At 37.9% G+C, this 24,431-nt stretch overlaps 1 protein-coding gene across 1 annotated transcript in view; it reads right to left on the bottom strand.

Annotated features, from left to right (window-relative positions):
- Positions 1–4,288: 4,288 nt before the first annotated feature.
- The window catches only part of LOC126299332 (uncharacterized), a 793,355-nt gene continuing 773,212 nt past the window's right edge, over positions 4,289–24,431 (bottom strand). Inside the window, exons 73-75 of the mRNA XM_049991162.1 lie at positions 13,848–13,979; positions 4,960–5,159; positions 4,289–4,779 (exon numbers count right to left, since the gene is read on the bottom strand). Of these exons, the coding sequence (XP_049847119.1) occupies positions 4,702–4,779; positions 4,960–5,159; positions 13,848–13,979 (410 nt within the window). The 3' untranslated portion in view covers positions 4,289–4,701. The remainder of the gene's footprint in view (positions 4,780–4,959; positions 5,160–13,847; positions 13,980–24,431) is intronic.

The raw sequence follows: 24,431 nt of genomic DNA, 5'->3' as shown, positions 1-24,431 counted from the left end.
TCTGAAGACTGTTCGATGAAGCCTGTGGCAAGCACTTAACCCTTGCAATACCAAATGGTGGGTGTGGCGGGATTTGGGGGAGGGGGTACTTTATGCCCACCATTTGAAAATATTGGAATCTAGTCAGTTACTTCACACAGGGTGGGGCAAATAAAATTGGCCTGGAGAACAGGGTTCCAGGGTACAAACAAACACAGCAGAGGAAAGGAAATACATTATGAACCTGACAATAGCAGATGTTGAAAGTGACCATCATTAAGCTCTTGGCACTTCTGGGCCCTGATCAGCAAGTTGCTGAGGGCTGATAGAAGCTGGAGTGCTGGAATTGCTACAGTCTCATCAAAAATTTTCTGCTGCAGTTCATGAAGACCATGAGGATTGTTGTGGTACACCTTTAACTTGCTGGCTCCCCACACAAAATAATAGCACACTGACAGGTCAGGTGACCTGGGTGGCCAGCTAGGACTGCAACTGAACTGATCTCTGTTAAGAACTCTGTCATGTGTGAAGAATGTATAAATGTGGTCCAAGGTTCAGCCAGCTGTATTGGCAATTGCTCCAGCCTCTTGGATGTGACTTTAGGTCTTTCCCTCCTCCATTAATGCTGCCATAAATGGTTTCAAAATGTTGGCAATGTAAAGCATCCAAGTCAACCTATGATGAAAGAAGATGGGACCAATAATGCGGCATGCAGACATTGCATACCAAGCGCCAACCTTCTGATCATGCAGTAGTGTTTTGTGATTCTGTGAGTTGGCATAATCACACACATGAAACCAGGCTTCATCAGATATAAGGAATAGACATTAGTCCAAGGCATTCATTGTTATCTCAGTAAATAGCCACTCACAAAACTGGAGGCACTGAGAAGCATCTGCTGGCTTTAATGCATGAACAACAGACTCTCTGCAGGGATGTATGTGCAGGTCCAGGTGGAGAATTTGTCCGCATGCCGCATGATTGATGTGATATGCTGGTGTCTTGCACCAGGCATCGGGTTGATAGGTAGGTGTCTGATGCATTTTCTGGTGAACTGAAGCCACATTTCCTGCTGTGTGGGCACTTTTTGGAATGTTATTTGACTTTTTTGAAACGGATCGTGTCTGACGCCATTTTTGGACTAACCATTGCCTGGCACCCTTTGCTGGCACCTTGACACCATTTAACTTCTCAGCAAACAACAGCCCACACTATTTCCATGACTTTGTTGTCACATAACATTTCATAACGAACACCTGCTGGTCCACTGTGAGTACTAGCATTCCCTTTTCTCCACTCACACTGACACTGCTCACACTATGCTCTGAAATGGTGTGGATCACATGGTGAGTGCAGACGTGCTGTGCGCATCTTGGGGTGTGATTATATGCATAGATTTAGATCCACTTTTATACACTATGTGATCAAAAGTATCTGGACACCTGGCTGAAAGTGACTTACAAGTTCATGGCACCCTCCATCAGTAACGCTGGAATTCAATATGGTGTTGGCTGACCCTTAGCCTTGATGACAACTTGCAGGCATATGTTCAGTCAGGTGCTGGAAGATTTCTTGGGGAATGACAGCCCATTCTTCACGGAGTGCAGCACTGGGGAGAGGTATCGATGTCACTCAGTGAAGTCAGTGTTCCAAAACATCCCAAAGGTGTTCTGTAGGATACAGGTCAGAACTCTATGCAGGCCAGTCCATTACAGGGATGTTATTGTCATGTAACCACTCTGCCACAGGCCGTGCATTATCGACAGGTGCTCGATCATGTTGGAAGATGCAGTCGCCATCCCTGAATTGCTCTTCAACAGTGGGAAGCAAGAAGGTGCTTAAAACATCACTGTAGGCCTACGCTGTGATAGTGTCATGCAAAACAACAAGGGGTGCAAGCCCCCTGCATGAAAAACCCGTCCACACCATAACACCACCGCCTCAGAACTTTACTGTTGGCACTACACACACTGGCAGATGGCTTTCACTGGGCATTCACCATACCTACACCCCGGCAGCAGATCGGCACATTGTGTACCATGATTCATCATTTCATGCAACATTTTTCCACTGTTCAATTGTCCAATGTTTACGCTCCTTACACCAAGTGAGGTGTCGTTTGACATTTACTGCCTTGATGTGTGGCTTATGAGCAGCTGCTTGATCATGAAATACAAGTTCTCTCATAGTACTTGTAGCGGATCTGGGTGCAGTTTGGAATTCCTGTGTGATGGTCTAGATAGATGTCTGTCTATTACTCATTGCGACCCTCTTCAACTGTCGGCAGTCTTTGTCAGTCGACAGACAAGGTTGACCTGTACGCTCTTGTGCTGTATGTGCCCCTTCATGTTTCCACTTCACTATCACATCAGAAACAGTGGACCTAGGGATGCTTAGGTGTGTGGAAATCTCGCGTACTGATGTATGACACAAGTGACAACAAATCACCTGACGATTTTCGAAGTTTGTGAGTTCCGCGGAGCAACCCATTCTGCTCTCTCACGATGTCTAATGACTACTAAGGTCACTGATATGGAGTACCTCCCAGTAGGTGGCAGCACAATGCACCTAATATAAAAACATAGGTTTTTGGGGGTGTCCAAATACTTTTGATCACATAGTGTACACTTGTCTGGCATGCTTTTATTTGCCAACTCTGTATTTTAAAATTCTGAAGAAATAGTATTTTTTTAAAATGAAATCTTCTACCTGATGTTTTAAACTTTTCAGTTAAACTTGATCCAAAAATTTATGTGTTATTAGATGTCACTTTCCCCAGTGAGTGTCATTATCAATATTTTCAGGTTCAGGACCTTACTTACACATCAGTATCTCTCTAAAAAGTATATTTTAAGCAAAAATCAGCAACAAATAACAAAATCTGCATTTAAAAAAAATATTTTTTAGGGTGAACATTAAGTACCCCCCCCCCCCCCCCCTCCTCTTCCCCCATCCACCCGCCCACTCATCCCCCATAACATACATTGTTGAGAGTGTGTTGATATTGGTACAAGTGTGCCAAAAGATATTTTCATGCTTTCATGCCTTGGTATTGCTAGAGTTAATTGTGAATTGCAGAGTAGTCATGTCGATGTACAACTAATTCTTTGTTTCTAATAGTGGATTTTCTCCAGAAAGTTTTTTGTATTAATAAATGTAAGTACACAAAGTAAGCCAACTTTCTGGTTCTTTTTTTCAACAAAATTATCAGTTACTTGCACAGCGAATGGACTACTTTCAATGAGTTTCGGAAAACTGTGTGAAAAGTATGTGACCTCCAATTCAAATTCTTATCAGTATGCACACCTAAGAATTTTGAACATTCAGTGGCAAGTCCTCAGATCGCAGAATTAGTGGGACCAACTGTTTTGAGGAAGTGGGGGGGAAAAAATATCTTTGTTGACTCTCCAAGCTCTGTAGGAGCACCCACATGACATATGATTGAGAGCTTATTAAATTTCCTAAAACGAGACCTAACATATGGAAACACTGCTAACTCATTCAAATTAATGTTCGTAATGTCATCCTGAAGTATAAAGAAGTTGAGTTTAAAGTGTGAACTGTTACCCACATTGCCATAATCATTCTTACTAATACATTTTCCTATATATATGAATGTACAAATATCACATGGCCCTGTGTTTATTTTCATATTCTTGTTACCTATGTTTTAATGTATACTTAAAACTGGATAGTGAATTTTGATTTAACAGCACACTCACAGTTTTATAGTGTGCTAATCATGGGAAAAGTCTGATATCTCTTGTGATGCCAACACCCTTAATTTTTAAATGATGTTTCAGTAATAGTAATTAACTTATCACCACCTTCTTCTCTCTCTTTTTGCTATGTATGACACTGAAGCCGTAACCCCCACTATGATGATGGCAACCACCTCTTCTCTCTCTCTCACTCTCCCTCCCCCACCCCTCCCCCTCCTCCCCTCCATCCGGCTAGGGAGAAAAAAAATCTAATACATTAAAAACTTTTCTATCTGTATCTGATTATCTGATACTGATGTCAATTTTTAGATCACTTTCCTAATAAATACTTAAGGACAGTATCTTCGAGATGGATGTAACTCACATACAAATTACTGTCTGCTCTTAATGTTTCCTGAAAAAGATATTTACAAGATGAAAGTCATTTCTGGTTCTCGATAATTTAATGTAAAAGTGATGTGGCAGAATGTAGCCTACAGTGCAGTAATGATGCTATTAAACTGGTATGAAAGAGAATAGGTAACTACTCATTGAAAGGGTAAGGCACAAGGGAATGGACAAAACGAGAACACAGAAATGATAAAATGTTCAGCTTTCACACAGTTTATCATCCTTTTTCAGAGCTGTAGATGCCACTACAAAGAACTCTTCTATTTAGTGAGTAGTTATATACACTTATGTAAGATTTTTCATCAATATATACTGAAATAGGCAATGGTGTGCTATGACAAAAGTTCTTTAATTACAAGCTGTCACATAAATTACAATTCAGATGCTTTCATAACATGCAGAATTTACATAATATTTACACATCACTCACACACACACACACACACACACACACACACACACACACACACACGCACGCACGCACGCACGCACGCACACAGAGTCTGTCATATCTTTTCAACAATTGTGATTCAAAATGGTGTATTTACAGTGAAAATATCTATCAACTTTTTACATATAAATAAGACCTCATTTATAAATAGTATAATTTTCAATAATAATCATCATCATCTGTGTAGTCAATACTTGACTGATATTCTATTGGAATATCCATGTCTCTTGTAAACTCCTGCAAAGTAAAGAGACATTAATCACTTTATAGCACAGTTCAGAGCAGATACAGTTCTTATTTTCACTTTTATATGAAAACTAGCTTACATTAATTTAAGGAAGAACTACAACTCAGAATGTAAGTTAGACATTAACAATAATGTATTAAAAGCTATCTAAATGGTATGAACATACTTACTGGATCTATGTGTGATGGTACTGGATATTCACATGGAAAACATTCTGTGTAGCTTACACCATTATTGTGTGCAGTGCATTCACAAGCTTGACAGGTGAAAGGGGCAGCACTGCTGACAACTCTCTTAGAGAAGACATTAAGATATTTTTTAACAAAGTTCTTCTTCTCCATTTCAAGTTTCTTAGCCATAAAAACTGATCCTGCAAAAGTCACATGGGAGTAAAGTGTGATGTATGAACCTTTCAAAACTACAAATATTTGTTATTTTATGTTGCTATAAACCATGAATTACTGACAAAAACCCACTGACAGTTTTATCTACTGGCGTTAAATGCAAATATAAGATAAGATGATGTGGTCTCAGGGTCAATGTTTCAATGCCAACATGAATTGAAAAGGAATGTGTATAGTTACAAACATGGTTTTGAAACAATATTTTAACACTTAAATATACTCACTTCAGTTATCCTGTAACACTAATAATTTTTTGTAAATACTGACTAACAATATACTGTTTAATGCTGGGATGTCCAACCTTTTTGCTTACCTGGGCCACATTGGAAAAAGACAAGTATATTTGGGCTGCACATAATATACTTAACACTAACAATAATGGCTGACAAAAAAAGGATCAATGAGAGAATAGCAGGAGTTTGAAATTGAAAATGTCTATAATCACTGCAAGTGACAATGTGCAACTATTGACATATAAAGATTGAAGAATTCAATTAAAATGTAGGTAAATCAATAAAGAAAGTTAAAAAGAAAAAGAGGAAATTTGATGCAGATATACCTAGATTTGAATTAGGTTATAACATATGTAATGGCCTTTACATTCATATAAGACTACAGAAAGCTGTGAGTAATGAGTGCTTAACATAAACAGATTTTAGCTTGAATCAGTTTCCGTGGAAACCACGAAACTTGGCAAACTACTTTCTCAAAAATACATTTCACAAAATGATCATGGAAGAAAAATAAGAGAAATTAGATGTAATACACACTTTTAACAACAATTGTTTCTCTTACGGACTGTATGTGTATGGAACTGGAAAGGAAGGGAAACGATATTGATACCAGAGGTAGCTCATGCCACACACTATAATGGGGCTCATAGGCTACAAATTTAGATAAGTAAAGCAGTTATCAATTCAAAGACTGTTTTGAACACCAAAGTGCTTTCTTAGATGTTTTAATGTTGGAGATGGTATGCTGTTGCCTTTCACTGACCTTTGAACTGAGCTACCCAACCAGAATTTTTCACATCAATAATAATTGGTAGAGGTGAAAGAAATGATGAATGATAGATAAAAATCCTATGACTGAGTTGGAAACAACCTGCTCATTAGAATTGCTTCAAATACAAAGCAGCCCAAATCATCTATCAATTGTAAGGGCATTTTGAACTTCTTCAGTAATGCTGAATTTGCCCCCCAGGAAGTGAAAGGCACAACTATCTACAATTATGATGAGACCAACATACAGACAACCTGGATCCAGAAACACAAAAAGGATAGAAAGGGTAAAAGAGCACTCCTGTGTTTCAATTAGCTAGATGGTAGGCACATCTGCTTCCTCCTATGGTTGTGTACAAGGCACAGAATCTCTACAACAACTGGACTGCAAGTCTAAGGCTTCCATTCAATCACTCATTGACCAGTCTGGCTTGGCAGTAGCAGATAGCAAAAGAAAGTTTTAAAGTCCACATTTAACAAACCCTTCATGCAATACATCAAAGCAATTCATAGGTGAGTTGCTAGATTTGCTACCAGTAGATTTGATCAGCATGCAAGTGGGAGTTGCTGGAAGGAAGAATTCATTCATTTTGAAGAACTCTACTGAGAAAGCTTAGGGAACTGGCATTTGAAGCAGACTGCAGAATTAACCTACTGCTGCCAACATACATTTTGTGTAGGGACCACAAAGATAAGATGCAAAAAATTAGAGCTGATGCAGAGGCATATAGACAGTCATATTTCCTTCGCTCTATCTGCAAGTGGAACAGGAAAGGACATGACTAGTTGTGGTAGAGGGTACCTTCCACCAAACGCCACATACTGGGTTGTGGAGTATCTATGTAGATGTAAATGTAGATGTAGAAGGTGGACCCGCTGGTACAAAATATGCCAGCAATCCAAGTGGTTGGTTTGACAGGAACCTCTCAAAGCATGGTTCTTTAAAATTTTATTGATACATTAGAAGCTACTCATGATCCTGAAGACTCAGTGATGTTATTAGGAGACAATCTTGCTAGTCACTTTTCTACTAAAGAGATTGAGACATGTAGACATAGTAAAAGTTAAATCACTCTATTCCCACCATATGCAGCACCTCACGCATACCCTTGATGTTGCAGTATTTGCCCATGGAAAAGAAAATGGAGAGGAATTTTGAACCAATGGAGAAAGGAGAGTTGGTATCATGGCTCTATTCCAAAAGAAAAAAAAGAAAAAAAAAAAAAAATCCTATCTCATTAAACAGACTATAGATTGGAATTAGTGAAACCGTGAGCAAAATTTTAGTATCAGCATTTATTGCTACTGACCTACATCCACCAAACCCTACTGAGATGTTGAAAAGAATTCCTGATGGATTAGATGGTGAGGAAACAGACAGAAATTTAGGCTGGAGTTTGGTACATGCATATGCTGCACGTGTGCAGGAGATTGAAATAGAACCTCCTGCGAGTTTTTGTGTCTCAGCATTGACATAATCCTGCCAAAAAGGACTTTCATCCTCAAGTATCCAAAATCTTTGCAAAAACAGACCAGTTTTTGTTAGGTGCAGAACAACTGTAGACACATTTATGTTTAGTATTTGCCACATAAACTGGGAAGGTTATAGCGGCCAATCTCATTGGAATGATTGTGTGAAATGCTGTAGATGGATCTGTAGCCCATGCACTGGTGGAAATACTGACATGTACTACAACTGCCCCCACTGTGAGGATTCAGATGAAGAATCTGTAGAGGACAGTGACGAGGACAAAGACTACATACCAGATCAAAAATCACAGAGCTTCAATGTGCCTTGCAATTACATTTAACCCTTTGAATACCAGAGTTTTCTGTCTGAAACCCCATTTATTTACTTTTATTTTAAAGTACCGGTGCACTTAGCATGAAACTATCAATCCTGTTGCAGGACAGAGACATCTTATGGTACACTGAGGAGCTACAAATGTAGTGCATTGTTGCAGTCACATATAGTGTTCAAAACAAGTTGGCACAGAGATTGTGCTGTGTGTGGCTGTACTTAGGAGGTCATTGACAGTGAAAGCGATCATATCTAATGTTATTCTGGTGTATATTTGAGTTTGTGCTACCTCTTTTATGAGTGGTTTTGAAATAAAATCACTGGGGCAGTACATAGCTTTGATACAAAATGTATTAAATTTTAGGCCAATTTTTCTTGTTATTTAGAACAATAATTAGTTTTTGGCATTATTCATTCATTAAAGTTTAGAGATGTGTGATTGTGTTTAGGGAACATTGGGATTTTCTTTCAAATATATCACATGAATAATAGGTGGTTGAAAACTATATGCCCTAGTGGTTACAAAGTGAAACCACATCCTTAAGACAATATTGATCATTTACTTTTTGTCAGTTTCTTCTTGTAGTCATTCAAGAGTGTGCATAAGATAGTTTGTGGGGGTGGGGCATAGACCTGCAGGTTTGAAGTATTTTGAATATTCGGAAGACGAATGGTTACTTGTAAGTAGCCATAAAAGGTTCCAGTTCCAGATGTGTAAAAAAAAAGTGTAATACTGAATTTGAAACCTTTTCTTGAAAGAAAAACTCCTGATTACATTACATTTCTTCCTTTCTCTGAGAGCTAGGGCAGGGGTATGGAGATGGGCATGGCTCCCCCTTGCTCCTGGGCATGAGTGCCATTGTATACACTGATTACTTCGACAATAAACATTAATTTTGTGAAGAATTTTAAAACTGTATTCAAAAATAAAACAATTTGGCGTTTCCTTTTTGATCATTTCTTCTTCTATTCATTGCTTGCTATGATTACAAATGTTAATTCTGTGACAAATTTCAAAATTTTATTTGGTTTTCATGTGGTTGGGTTACTGTTCATTAGATGTTAGTGGTTTGGATGGTTTCCTGTGTTATTAGTATTTTGATTTAATTTAATCATTTTATGATAATGCATCGTTTTTCAGTTCATGTGTCATTTATGTATTTTTTTAAATTTATTTCCAGTGTGTTTAATCATTCTTTGTTATTTTTGTTTGTTCAGTATATGTAAGGCTTTAGATGTTCATTAAACAATTCCTAATAGAAATTCAAATAAGCCAAGAAGCAATTTTTTACTTACTTACGTGGTAATTGAGAAGCTTTCAAACTTGGAACTCAAACTTTTGTGCGAAATAAAGCAAGGTGTTCAAGTAGCCCCAAACATGGAGTTATCTGGACATATGGGAACACAAAGAAGTATGTTGCTGACAAAGCAAAAGTTTTCAGAAATTATCTTTCACTCACCAGCAGAGTGTGCACTGTTTTGAAACTTTGCGATAGATTAACACTGTGTACCAGACTGGGACTTGAACCTGGTTAACCTTTCATGGACAGGGCCCTTAGCAACTGAGTACCCATGTCACAAATCATGACCCATCCTCACAGCTTAATTCTGCCAGTACTGCTCTACTACGGTAGAAACTGTATTGCAAAGAAGCAGCTTATACCTTCAGCCGGGGGCAGGTCATTCCAGGTCGAGTGCCCTCCTGCACGCAGCCGGGTGAGTGGCTTGCGTGCACTCATAATGTGTGTGGTAGAGCCATCCTACAGGTAGCCTACACTCCTGCACCCATCCATGAGCATGACGAGGAGTGGTCTCACCCAACAGGACAGCATCAGAACAAGACAGTTAGATCCACTAGGTATGCAGGAGAGCTTCTGTGAATTTCAAAAGCAGGAGAGAGGCACCAGCAGAACAAAAGCAGGGAGGACAGATAGCCAGCCCTATCAGGATAGCTAAGTTGGTAAGAACACCTGTGACACTATAATAGAGATGTGCTGCCTAAAAGTTTTGCCCATTATGTTTATGGTAAATATGATATACTTGTTTTATTTTGTAAATATTTAGATATTATATGTTAATTAGAAATGCAGTATGTGCTGTAACCCGTGTACATTGTTTTGTATTATGATGTATTTATTATGAGTTAATGCCATTGTGGAAAGTTAGGAAAAGCAATATCATTGGTAGTGAGTAAAGACTATTGTAGGAGTGCTGTGTCTGGACCCGAATGTGACATCAGAGCAGAGCACACAGGAGAGAGATGTAAGAGTGAACATATGCAAGTGGCTTGGACTGTCATGCCTGTGTGAGTCGCAGTTGTTGCTAGAAAGGCACCAAGAGCAGGACAAGTGTGGGCAGATGTAAGAGACTATAATAACATTAAGATCCTGCCCCATAGTTGGTCATTGCAAATCCAGGTGCTACAATATTACATGGAGCAATGAGAGCATTGTAGATGACAATCAAGACAATGACTTCACATCTGCAATGAAGTGTGAGAATGTTGTATTTATGTTCATGTCATAAAAATTGTGAGGTTGAACCTAGTGATGTCAAACGGTGTGCACTGGCAGGCCAGTGTGAGGCACAATTGTTGCTAGTGAGACAACAAGATCAGGACAAGTGTGGGCAGATGTTAGAGGTTAGATCCTGCCCCATAACTAGTCACTGTGAATCCAGGTGTGCCCACAATGTTACATGGAGTAATGGGATCACTGTAGACAACAATTAAGGTGATGGATTAACATCTACAACAGACTTTAAGAATGTTTTATTTTTGTACCTGTTATAAACTTTGTGAAGCATTACCCAGTGACATTCACAGTTAATTTTATTTCACCAATAAATGTTGTGCATAAAAAGTATAGATACTTGAGCTTGTCATTAACCTCAGCCATTGTCATCTACTTAGGGTTCCATTCCTTTCCAGTTATTGAATACCTGAGTGTTATATTTAAATAGTTAAAAGAAAAGTATTAAAAGACTATCATCATAAATTCTGTTTGTTTTCTAAGAAGATAATTGCACGTAATTAACAATGGAGCCTCAATAAGCTAACAGTGTTGTTCAATTATATTCAGAGGCAATGCCATTCTTGCTAATTGAGTGCAACAAAGTAAAGTAAAGTAACTAAAGTTAAAGTAACTCTGGCAATCTCAAATTAAAGAAAAGAATAAATTACATTTTTATGTTTCATATCTGTGTCTATTCTAATAATGCTATTATGTACTGTCATAGTTCGTATTTTGCTGAAAGCCAACAGTTGCTTATTTGATCCATTGAAAGTTAATAGCTTTCCATATCGAGGAAATCAGTGAATGTAACCAAACATTAATCTTAGATAATTTAGATTATTGCCATAACAAAAGTGCTATCTCCAGTTAATCATTTACTTTTCCGCAACGAGTTTATTATTTAAATTAAAATAGTTGAATATTAATGATATAAGATGATTGCTTTCTTTGTTCATTATTATTTCATAATTTATTGTGGTGTCAGAAACGTGTGTCAACTTTCTGTTGCCACATGTTCAGCCAAATGATTACATATTCATTACTGTCCACATCATGGACCAGATATTGGACAGACAATGTCCAATTGGGCTGATAGTCATACTAATTAATTTCTCTGTTATTTCAATTAGATTTGTTGTGAACACTGTAAGTCACGTATTACTCCGTTTAGTTTCATGAGTGATGCCACAGTTTATGTATTAATCCAAATCCAAATAAGAAATAAGTAGGAAGTGCAGCAATAGAATGAATTGGTCATTAGAACAATTTGTTGTAGACTTATTTCCACCAACCAGTCATATTTTCTTTGGAGACCATAGTGTTGTCGAAAATCAAATTCATTAGACATACGCAATCACGGTAATATCATCACGTTAACCAAATAGTAAGGTGGGGTGGGGGAGGGGGGGGGAGGTATGGGTTTGAGTCCATGAGAGATACAGAGTTTTAAGGAAGTTTCTAAGCAATTGTTTTGCCTACAAATGCTGTGAATGTGAGAAGAGTTTGAGGTATGGTTACTCTTGTACCTGTTCATTCTAAGTTTGATGTCTGACCTCAGTCCTTACTGTGAGGGCATATGTTTTCAGTTTACTTAATGCAGTTATAATCTCCATATCTATGAGCATGCTGTTATGAATTGCTCAATTGCTGAATGCTTCACAAATTAAAATGGTCACTCCTCTCATAAAGGTTTTCACATAAAGCTTAAGTTTAGAATTCAATAGATATAGTCATATGCCACATATACATATTTTACACTAGTGACACATGTTGTGAAGTTTAAAATGCTCTTTTTGTGAGGTAGCCTTCAAAGGGATGAATACTTTGTGTGTGACCATTTACCCTGTGTTGATGTGATTTTGTAAATGAGCAACTGTGTCCATCCTTTGCTTAAAATGAGAGAGAGGCCTAAAATTACTTAACTTTGTTGCACAAGATTTGTGTACTACCTTTTTGCAAATGAAAATTGACATGTCAAAGATTCCAGCATGGTGTAGTGCTTTCTCTCACATCACAGTCTTTTTGATCACTTAAGCTGGATGCTTGTACACAGTGACACATGTATATATAAAAACTGAGACTTTACACCAGTGAAGATAGATGCTCTCAAGATGGGCTTTTACAACATTCTGGATCTGATAGCAGATAAGTCGAAATATATATTTTTGCATATATTTTGCAAATATTTTGTGGATTACAAGTGAAAACAACTTTCACCAGCACTGTAACTTCAACACCTAGCTTCATGTAATCTTCAAATTAAAGTTCTGATGATGAGTCTGTGGTAGTTTTAAATGTCGATGATAGGAAAATAAATGTTTCCACATGTTAATAATATGATTTAGAGTTTCTTTCCAGCACACCCACTATTCAAACAATCATAGTGTTCAGAAGCTAGTAACAGTAAGGTATAAGTCCCAGTCTCCTTTGCTCTACTGCTCGTCGCTGCTGTGTTTGTCCTTAACCTAGATTCTTTGAGTCATTTTCAACACACAGTCAACATTAGTACATCTGAAAATGGCTGCACACTTACTCACTGCATCATACTCTGACATACACCAACACACCTCTGTGTACGTGGACTGCTGCCAGCGCCACTGTGCGACGACTACAGGTAAAATGCACTGCATGGTCATACCCCGAGGTGATTTAAACCGCAAACTGCTCACCAGAGTGTTGTTTTACCATGTATCAGCATTATACCTAATTTATGAGCATGAGTGTAGTTTCAAAAATAATGTTTTTGGTAATGTTACTGTATTACTTGTTTTAGTGGTATGTGGTGGGGGTGGAGATGAACTGGCGGAAGGGTATTATGAAAATGCCTGATTGTTCAGAAATTATTTTTTTCTTTGATAAATAATAGTTCATTGAACATTAAACATTGAAAAACATGATAAGAAAAGCTTTACGGTGATGAAAAATTAGGAAAAAAGTGAGGTGTAGACATTTACATAAAGAAATGAATGAAAATTGTATTCTGGAGGTCTATAGTGTAGAATGCCATCACACAGCACAAGTTAATCCAATCACATTTTTTCAGAAAGTAAGTAAGTGTGAATGTCAAAACTGCTGAAATGGTTAACATACAATGTTGATTAACTCTAAAGTGGAAATGCTGGAATGTAAGACAAAGAAAGGTACAGATAAAATTTAGTTTCTTTAATCCTGTAATCTGTTAACTGAAGAAGTAGCACCACATAATATAAAATGTTCCATAGGATTAAAAGCAGAGGCAAACTTTAGTTTGGACATGAAAACGCAAAGTAGGGAACTTCCTCATTTCATTGGTAAATATGAAATTCTTTTAAAAAAAGCTGAAATAAATGTGTTACCTACCATTTGTTTCAAGAGCCAGTGCAGTACATACTCCAAGCAGAGTCTTTGGTAGTTTCACTTGCCGTCTCAGACCTTTGTCTCCCTTCAGATTTTTCACATCATTCTTGGTAAATGCAGTTTTTCCATCAATTCCTGTGATTCAAAGTGTAAAAGTGACTTGTAAGATCTTTTTACAAACAATAACGTGTATATGAGACAAAATAATGAGGGAGAATCAGATCATTTTTGTATGGTTTTAGTTCAGTTGATGCAGTAAATGAAAGAGTCACACACTAATTAATTGTTATTATTACAGAAGTAATTCCAGTATGTACAAAAAAAAAAAAAAGACACTTTACTTCGTGGGGCACAGGATGGCAAAACAAATCAGTGATAAGTTACCACACTGAAGAATCAGTATTAGATCAACTGAAGACATCATAATCCCATCAAAAGTATGTTTCTAGTGCACTTATTAATAATGACATTTGTTGTACAATAAATTTTCAGTTTTCTTGTCAGGTGAATCTGAGTAAAATATTGAGCTTTTAAAAAAATCTTACATTTACTTTTTCAGAAACAACTGACTAATATGGCTGCTATTATGGTGACCATTTATAATTCAAAGTCCTTTGATGGCTTGCAATTAATCTATGTGTAACACCATTATGTCATTCTGGCAGAGACTGTATCCATGTCCATAGCAGTAGCACCACCACTCTCTCATAGGAAAGTAAACAGTCCAGCACATTTCTCTGTGTCTTCTTGGCATCAAGAGCCTGCTTCCACATACCACTAAGATTATAGCTGCTGTCCCAGTTGAAATTGTTCTTGCACATTCTGATTTCTACTGCTTGTTTAACAACAAAATACCCATTTCACAGGATGTACACTGGGGTTAAGAAATGACAGCCCAATGGTGAAACAGTATTTCATTCTAAGAAAAGTAAATTTATTTTATGGCCTTCACTGGACCACTGTGCAATTATACAAAAGTTTATATTATGAGGTATTATTCAATAATATAGTTCAATTCAATAAAAATCAATAATACTACACAATGGTTCTGCACACTAATGTGACAAATGTCATGGGATACCTTGTAATATTGTGTCAGATGTACTTTTACAAGGCATAACTTAATGTGGCATGGACTCTACAAGTCATTGGAAATCACCTGCATAAATACTGAACTATGCTGTCTCAATAGCAATCCATAATTGCAGGTGTGTTGGCAGTGCAGAAGCTTATGCATGAACTGACCTCTTGGTTATGTCCCTTCCATGTTGGATGGGATTCATGTTGGACTATCTGGGTGACCATACCATTCACTTGAATTGTTTAGAATATTCTTCAAACCAATCAGAAACAACTGTTGCCTCATCAGACAGTGCATTTTAATCCATAAAAACTCCATTGTTGTATAGGAATGATTGATTGAGTTGGACCACAGTGTCCAGTCCATGCCACATAAACACAGCCCACACCATTATGGAGCCACCACCAGCTTGCACAGTGCCTTGTTGACAACTTGGGCCCCTGGTTTCATGGAATCTTCACCATATTCAAACCCTACCATAAGCTCTTACCAACTGAAATTGGGACTTATTTGGCCAGGCCACATTTTTCCATTCATTTAGGGTCCAACTGATATGGTCACAAGCCCAGGATAGACGCACATGCACATGCACATGCTGTTACCAAAGGCACTTGTGTTGGTCATCACCTGTCATAGCCCATTAATGACAAATTTCACCCCACTGTCCTAACAGATACATGCATTTTATGTCCCATATTGACTTCCGTGGTTATTTCCTGCAGTTTCTCTCATCTGTTAGCACTGTCAACTCTACACAAATGTCACTGCTCTTGGTCATTAACAGAAGGCCGTTGGCCACTGCACTGTCTGTGGTGAGAGGTAATGCCTGAAATTTGGTAGCCTCAGTTTTGTACAGAGCACAACTTAGTCATAGGTAACACTTGGTTTAAGAATCATGAAAGAAGGTTGTATATGTGGAAGAACCCTGGAGATACTAAAAGGTATCAGATAGATTATATAATCGTAAGACAGAGATTTAGGAACCAGGTTTTAAGTTGTAAGACATTTCCAAGGGCAGATGTGGACTCTGACCACAATCTATTGGTTATGACCTGTAGATTAAAACTGAAGAAACTGCAAAAATGTGGGAAATTAAGGAGATGGGACCTGGATAAACTGAAAGAACCAGAGGTTGTACAGAGTTTCAGGGAGAGCATAAGGGAACAATTGACAGGAATAGGGGAAAGAAATACAGTAGAAGAAGAATGGGCAGCTCTGAGGGATGAAGTAGTGAAGGCAGCAGAGGATAAAGTAGGTAAAAAGACGAGGGCAAAAAGGAATACAAACGTCTCAAAAATGAGATCGACAGGAAGTGCAAAATGGCTAAACAGGGATGGCTAGAGGACAAATGTAAGGATGTAGAGGCTTATCTCACTAGGGGTAAGATAGATACTGCCTACAGGAAAATTAAAGAGACCTTTGGAGAGAAGAGAACCACGTGTATGAATATCAAGAGCTCAGATGGCAACCCAGTTCTAAGCAAAGAAGGGAAGGCAGAAAGGTGGAAGGAGTATATAGAAGGTTTATACAAGGGTGATGTACTTGAGGACAATATTATGGAAATGGAAGAGGATGTAGATGAAGACGAAATGGGAGATATGATACTGCGTGAAGAGTTTGACAGAGCACTGAAAGACCTGAGTCGAAACAAGGCCCCCGGAGTAGACAACATTCCATTAGAACTACTGACGGCCTTGGGAGAGCCAGTCATAACAAAACTCTACCAGCTGGTGAGCAAGATGTATGAGACAGGCGAAATACCCACAGACTTCAAGAAGAATATAATAATTCCAATCCCAAAGAAAGCAGGTGTTGACAGATGTGAAAATTACCGAACTATCAGTTTAATAAGTCACAGCTGCAAAATACTAACGCGAATTCCTTACAGACGAATGGAAAAACTGGTAGATGCGGACCTCGGGGAGGATCAGTTTGGATTCCGTAGAAATACAGGAACACGTGAGGCAATACTGACCTTACGACTTATCTTAGAAGAAAGATTAAGAAAAGGCAAACCTACGTTTCTAGCATTTGTAGACTTAGAGAAAGCTTTTGACAATGTTGACTGGAATACTCTCTTTCAAATTCTAAAGGCGGCAGGGGTAAAATACAGGGAGAGAAAGGCTATTTACAATTTGTACAGAAACCAGATGGCAGTTATAAGAGTCGAGGGACATGAAAGGGAAGCAGTGGTTGGGAAAGGAGTGAGACAGAGTTGTAGCCTCTCCCCGATGTTATTCAATCTGTATATTGAGCAAGCAGTAAAGGAAACAAAAGAAAAATTTGGAGTAGGTATTAAAATTCATGGAGACAAAGTAAAAACTTTGAGGTTCGCCGATGACATTGTAATTCTGTCAGAGACGGCAAAGGACTTGGAAGAGCAGTTGAACGGAATGGACAGTGTCTTGAAAGGAGGATATAAGATGAACATCAACAAAAGCAAAACGAGGATAATGGAATGTAGTCCAATTAAATTGGGTGATGCTGAGGGAATTAGATTAGGAAATGAGACACTTAAAGTAGTAAAGGAGTTTTGCTATTTAGAAAGTAAAATAACTGATGATGGTCGAAGTAGAGAGGATATAAAATGTAGACTGGCAATGGCAAGGAAAGCGTTTCTGAAGAAGAGAAATTTGTTAACATCGAATATAGATTTAAGTGTCAGGAAGTCATTTCTGAAAATATTTGTTTGGAGTGTAGCCATGTATGGAAGTGAAACATGGACGATAACTAGTTTGGACAAGAAGAGAATAGAAGCTTTAAATGTGGTGCTACAGAAGAATACTGAAGATAAGGTGGATAGATCACGTAACTAATGAGGAGGTATTGAATAGGATTGGGGAGAAGAGAAGTTTGTGGCACAACTTGACTAGAAGAAGGGATCGGTTGGTAGGACATGTTTTGAGGCATCAAGGGATCACAAATTTAGCATTGGAGGGCAGTGTGGAGGGTAAAAATCGTAGAGGGAGACCGAGAGATGAGTACACTAAGCAGATTCAGAAGGAAGTAGGTTGCAGTAGGTACTGGGAGATGAAGAAGCTTGCACAGGATAGAGTAGAATGGAGAGCTGCATCAAACCAGTTTCAGGACTGAAGACCACAACAACAACAACAACAAGTGCACTCCTGACACTGTGGATCTAAGAATACTGAATTTCCTAATGACTTCCACATTGAAACATTCCCTGTGTCTAGCTCCAACTACCATTCTGCATTCAGAGTCTGTTAATTCCAGTCATGTGGCCATAATCACATCAAAAAACCTTTTCACATGACTTACCTGAGTACACATGATTGCTTTACCAATGTACTGCCCTTTTAGGTCTTGTGTACGTGATGGTACCGCCATCCAATATATGTGCATATCATTACCTCATGACTTCAGTGTAAAGTATTGCTATAATTTATGATTAAACAAAGTGTTTGTTCTTTTATATGCCTCTATTTCTTTATTCTTACACACACACACACACACACACACACACACACACACACACACACACACCACATCTGTGTGTGTGTGTGTGTGTGTGTGTGTGTGTGTGTGTGTGTGTGTGTGTGTGTGTTTGAAAGAACTTTATTTGTAGTTTGGTTTTCTTGTCTAGCAATATTTTGTTTTGTATTTTTTGTTTTTTTGTAATTTGTAATTAACTTATATTTTCCTTATTTTCTGTAATCCATTCAATGTTACTCTCACTATTTCACAATTTTCCTTTTATTCACTTACTCATTTTGTTTTCTGCTATTCTGATCAGAAGTTTAAGAATGAGATGTGTTTCTTCCTGTTTCCACTTCCCTGTATACTGTTTCATTTGAAGCTATTCTCCAATCTCCATTCACTTGATATTGTTTTTTTTTTTTTACAAATGTCCTAATTATTCTTCTTTCTGTCTTTAGGTATTCTTCCAGTTTCTGATGTATTAATTGTTTTGAAGATGGCTTCAACTGCATATGTCATTTCTGGGTATGTAGCTGTTTTATAATGTTTTAATTTTACAGTTGTTAACAGGATTTATTGTTGTATGTGTTTTTGGTGATGTAATTTGCTCTGTTTAATTTCTTTCAATCTATTTTTCTATGTTAGTTTCTCATTTAGGTTGTAAGTTATGGTTTTACATAAACATCTAAATTTATCAAAAACTTTGATTTCCTGTTTTTCTATTGTAATTTTGTTTGCAAATGTTGGTTGAGTTAGCATCCCCCTCCTATCCAAACGTTAATTTTCTGTGATATTTCTTGTTGCAGTTTAACCTGTTGTCTGGTTTCTTGAACATTGTCAGCTGGGAGAACAAAATCACCTGCCAAACCCAAACACTTTTGGAGCTTCTAATTCTTATATTCCATGGGTTTTCCTTGTACCAGTCTCTTATTATCCCAGTGCACAGTTGAATAGTAATGATATTACACAGTAACCCAGCCTAAGGTCTGTTTTTATGGGGAATTGTTCAGAAATGTCTCCTCTAAACTTTACATTTGGTTTGGTGTTGGTCTGGATAAGTTCTACTAATTTATTCAGTGTTAGATGATCCCCAATAATTTTTAATACTGAATGTCTATGGAGAGAATCATATGCTCCCTTACAGTCTACAAGTGTTATTGCAAAAGATTTATTCTGTGTCCTATAATATGCCATTTTTAACTTTAAACTAATGATCTGCTCTGCATAGTTTTTCCATGGTAGTGGTACTTTAACTTTGTAAATTTCATTACTTTTATCCATACAGACATGGTATAGTTGCCATCCCCTTTCTCCAATGTGCATGTTTCATTGTTTGACACTTGTTTGATTTGCTCCTGAATTATGTTGCTTTAGTTACAAAGTTGCGACCTCTGTAGCATTGTACAAGTCTCTACAGCATTCTACAAGTCTTCGTCTATTCTCATTTGTAAAGTTACGTTGACTCCATTCATCAATTATATATCCTTCCTTTATCAAACATGAGATTTAAATCTCCCAATAAGATCTTTTATCTATTCTGTTCACAGTTTGTTTGAAAAGTTTCCAAAACTTACTTATCTCTTCCCTTGTTTTTGTTAGATTTTTTTTCATTTTTAGAAGCTAGAGGAATTATTATTATGTAAGTTGTATTCATTGTTTCAAAAGTTAGAGCGGCAATTTTTGGTGATAATGCTTGAAAATCAGTTACTGAACCTGTTATTTTTATATTTACTAAAAATCTTTTATTACTGTGGAAATAGTAACAGAGAAAAACCCATTGTTAGCTACATGATTAAGAGTTCAGGTGCCCCACTTTCATCAGGAATGTCCCAGTTTGATGCTATGCTAAATGTTTTCTCTGAAATCTACATATAACAAATAGTTCAGTGGCCGACTCCTGATAGAAGGATAATTAGATCTAGCTAGTGTCCTATCCTGACTTCACACATGTAATGCTAAACACTCACAGCCAGATGACTTGTTGCCTGTAGTGGTAATTTTTTTTACAGGCCACTGTCTAGATTCATGACTTAAACAATTTAAGCAGCTCATGCCATGTCAGTTCTCAGAAGGCATGAGTTATTCAACAAATAATATCAGAGTCAGCCAGTTTGCATAAAAGTAAACACACATACTGTCCTCCCTTCACATACAGACAGAAAAATGCAGTGTGGACTTTAATGTGTAATATGTATAGACAGACAGATATAGATGTAAATATGTATAGTAAATACGACATATTAAAAATTAATTGTTTGGCATAAGCTGCTTGTTGATCGTTGTTTATTTGACAAGACTAGTTTTGGGCACCGCCTATCATCAGTGATACCTGGATTACATAAAAGTCACAGTTATTTCAATAAGTTACTTAGGAGTAGATATAGCAATGCTTTATGCATATGTGATTTTTCATATCCTTATAAAGTTACTTGCCTTATATGTAAAGCGTCATCACAAAGATGACCTGTCTGGTGAAAGGGCCAATGGAGGGGTTGCTGTGCTTGTCAGTAATGCAACCCACTCTTTGTTCTCCTTGTTGCTACTGATGTGTAAGAAATTGCAGCTGAAATTCATGTGTGTCTGAGGATCACTGTTCACTGTATTTACTTCGACAAAATGAGACAGACTCTGAAGCCCTAACAGATCTTACATAACAACTACCCTGACCATTTCTTCCACTGGGAGACTTCAATGTCTATCATGTATTGTGGGGCTCAATCTCTACTTTCAATTGAGGTTGCGATTTAGAGAGCTTCATGACATCTCATCAGCTGTGCATCCTCAACTCTAGCACTCCCACTCATTTCTGTGCTGCTACTGCGTCATCCTCAGCCATACACCTCTCTTTCTGCTCTCCAGTCCTCATGGACTCTGTTCAGTGGGAAGTTACTGATGACCTTCACTCCAGTGACCACTTCCCATTCTGGATTGATCTCTGGATGGAGCTTTCCCTGAAAGGATGCAGCCAGGACAGATGATTGGCAGAACCAGCTGGACAATTTTCATCCAGCTGGCTGTGCTTGACCACATCACAAAAGGGTTCCACAAAGCCAATCGTGTCTTTGTTTCAAAGTCCTCAGGTCATTTATGGAGGCAACCTGTCCCTTGGTGGACTGATGAAAACATTCAGTAAGCCAGGTAAGAAATATGGCTCTACGATGGTTTAAGTGCCACTCAACAGTGGAAAATCTCACAGGCTTCTGAGTGGCAAGGGCCAAGGATTGATGCATTATCAAGGGGAGAAAGGTAAGGACATAGCAAGCATTCCTGGTCTCCATCAACCATTACACTTGTTTAACTACATTATGGGAACCCATCAGGAGGATTTCCAGTAAATACAGTTGGTCACCTACAGCAACGTTGAGACAGGGGTGCCTCCAAACACCACATGGAGACATTGTGCAGACAATGGCAGAGCATTTCATAATGACTACCATAACTGCCACTGCCAGCTATGATCTAGTGTGCTGTTATTACTCACAGCATTTGGAGTCATTCAATTGCAAACTCTCCATGTGAGACCTGGATCTGGCAGTCACTGTGGCTCGTGATGCTGCATCTGGTCATGACAAACTCTAATGCAGCACATTGCAGAACTTGAAAACAGCATCAAAGGAAGTCACCTTACAATGTTTTAATTCAATAAGGCAGACAGGGCACTTTCGCAACTCCTGGACAGAGGCAATTTTGATACCTCTCCTCAAACCAGGAAAGGACTGAACATGTCCCAATAGTTACCACAGCATGACTGAGGAAAGAACTTGGAGCAAATGATTAATCATCATCTGGTCTGGATGTTAGAGAGCAGGCAGCTCCTAATTGTTCTCCAAGTGGATTCAGGAGATGTTAATCATTATACAAGCTTAAAGCATTCATACTTATCTGTTCGAACAAATAATATAGCATGTTAGTTCAAGAAACTTTTTTATCCTACATTTGTTGTTACTATTATATATTACTGCATGAAAGCATCTTAACAACAGCATCTAAAATGGGAGAGTAATCTCTTGAAGATCACACAATCTGAATGCAATCATGCAGCCTCTCCAGAGAGACTAATATACTGATAAAGAGTGTAAACACACCCATAATAGAAATAGGCAGCAGAACAATGAAAGAGGCTTACAACTAGTTAATAGCAAATACTTAATCTTGCAGAGACTTGTATTATGCATTGCCATATATCAAAATGACTTACAAGTCTCAGAAGTAGAGATTAATGGCCATACATCAGATGAGGAAACAGTGCATGTATAAGTTTACCAAAACGCCCAGGTCTGCTTGTTTTGCACTCATAAATGTCTCTAATTGTGTTTACTTACAGATGAGATTGTTAGCACACTTTCATTGGAAATGAAAATGAGCTTTCGGCATCACTGGCCGGGAGGCCCTTACGGGGCATGTCCGGCCGCCTTGGTGGAGTTCTTATTACACTCGATTCCACATTGGGCAACCAGTGCACTGGATGGGGATGAAATGATGATAAAGACAACACAAGACCCAGTCCCTGAGCAGAGAAAATTCCTGACCCACCCAGGAATCGAACCTGGGCCCCTTAGGACGACAGTCCGTCACGCTGACCATTGAGGTATCAGGGTGGACACTTTCATTCAATATTGTGGTATTGCATAATCTTTTGGGACAATGGAACTAAGCCAAGTATTTATTCTACAAAAGGATGCAATAAGAATAATGTGTAAATCTGATAACCAAACATCTTGCAGAAGCCTCTGCACGGACCAAGGAACATTGACATTTTACATAGCAACAAATATAATTCCTACAGGTAATGGCATCTGTAGTTAATTAGAAGAGTGAGTTTGAGAGTGACCAGAGCAATTCACAGTGAGAATACCATAAGTACAAATAATTTCCACATAAGACAACCTTTTCTAAAATAATCACGCCAAGTTGTTAAAAGTTTTATTTTATTACTCTGGAACTCCAAACCTGACAATGCCATGCTATAAACCAAGGCCACAGATTCCCATTGTGGTAAGTAATCATGGGTTACATTTTAAAATTATAGTAATGTTGTATTCACCAGAAAAAATAAAAGTTCTGCAGAATAGTGACCATTAGGTTGAAATTAGTTGGAAAATTATAAGAAAAACTGTGAACAGCTTGTTGTGATTATTGTGTATTTTATATGAGCTATGCTACATACTCTTAAGAAGAATTTCCATATAGTCTATGACAGGTTAATAACACACGTCAGGCAATAAAATGAAAATCTCCAGATAGTGAAAAACAGATTAAAAGAATACCTCATCACACTATTTGGACCCCTCAGGGATGCAATTTCCACATAATTATAACATTTATGTTGGCAGATCTTGACTTTGTCAGTCTATAGACAGCTGATAAGTGATATATGAAAGGTACATAGATGATTTGTTTGAAGTATAGTAAAAGAAGCACATGAGTAGTATAAGAGGAGGTGCAATGGCTTTTTTTTTTCAAAGAAGCCGTTTCTCTGCTAAAGTATATAAACATACACACTGAAGTGCCAAAGAAACTGGTATAGGCATGTATATTCAAATACAGAGATATGTAAATATGCAGAATACAACATTACAGTTGGCAACACCTATATAAGACAACATGTGTCTGGTGCAGTTGTTAGATCAATTACCGCTGCTACAATTACAGTTTATCAAGATTTAAGTGAGTTTGAACATAGTGTTATAGTTGGCACATGAGCAATGGAACACATAACCTCCAAGGTAGCGACGAAGTGGGGAATTTCTCATATGATCATTTCATGAATGTACCATGTATATCCCAGTAAAACATCAAATCTCCGACATCGCTGTGGCCAGAAAAAGTTCGTGTAAGAATGGCACCAATGGCAACTGAAGAGAATTGTTCAACATGATGGATGTCCAATCCATTGGAAAATTGCTGCAGATTTCAATGCTGAGCCATCAACAACTGTCAGTCCATGAACCATTCAAGTAAACATCATCAGTATGAGCTTTTGTAGCCGAAGGCCCACTCGTGTGCACTTGATGACTGCACAGCACAAAGCTTTACGTCTCAACTGGGCCCGTCAACACTGACATTGG

This window comes from Schistocerca gregaria, chromosome X, assembly GCF_023897955.1.
Source record: "Schistocerca gregaria isolate iqSchGreg1 chromosome X, iqSchGreg1.2, whole genome shotgun sequence".
Lineage (NCBI taxonomy): Eukaryota > Metazoa > Arthropoda > Insecta > Orthoptera > Acrididae > Schistocerca > Schistocerca gregaria.
The sequence above is the reverse complement of the archived record's forward strand: the minus strand, read 5'-3'. Positions and strand labels throughout refer to the sequence as shown.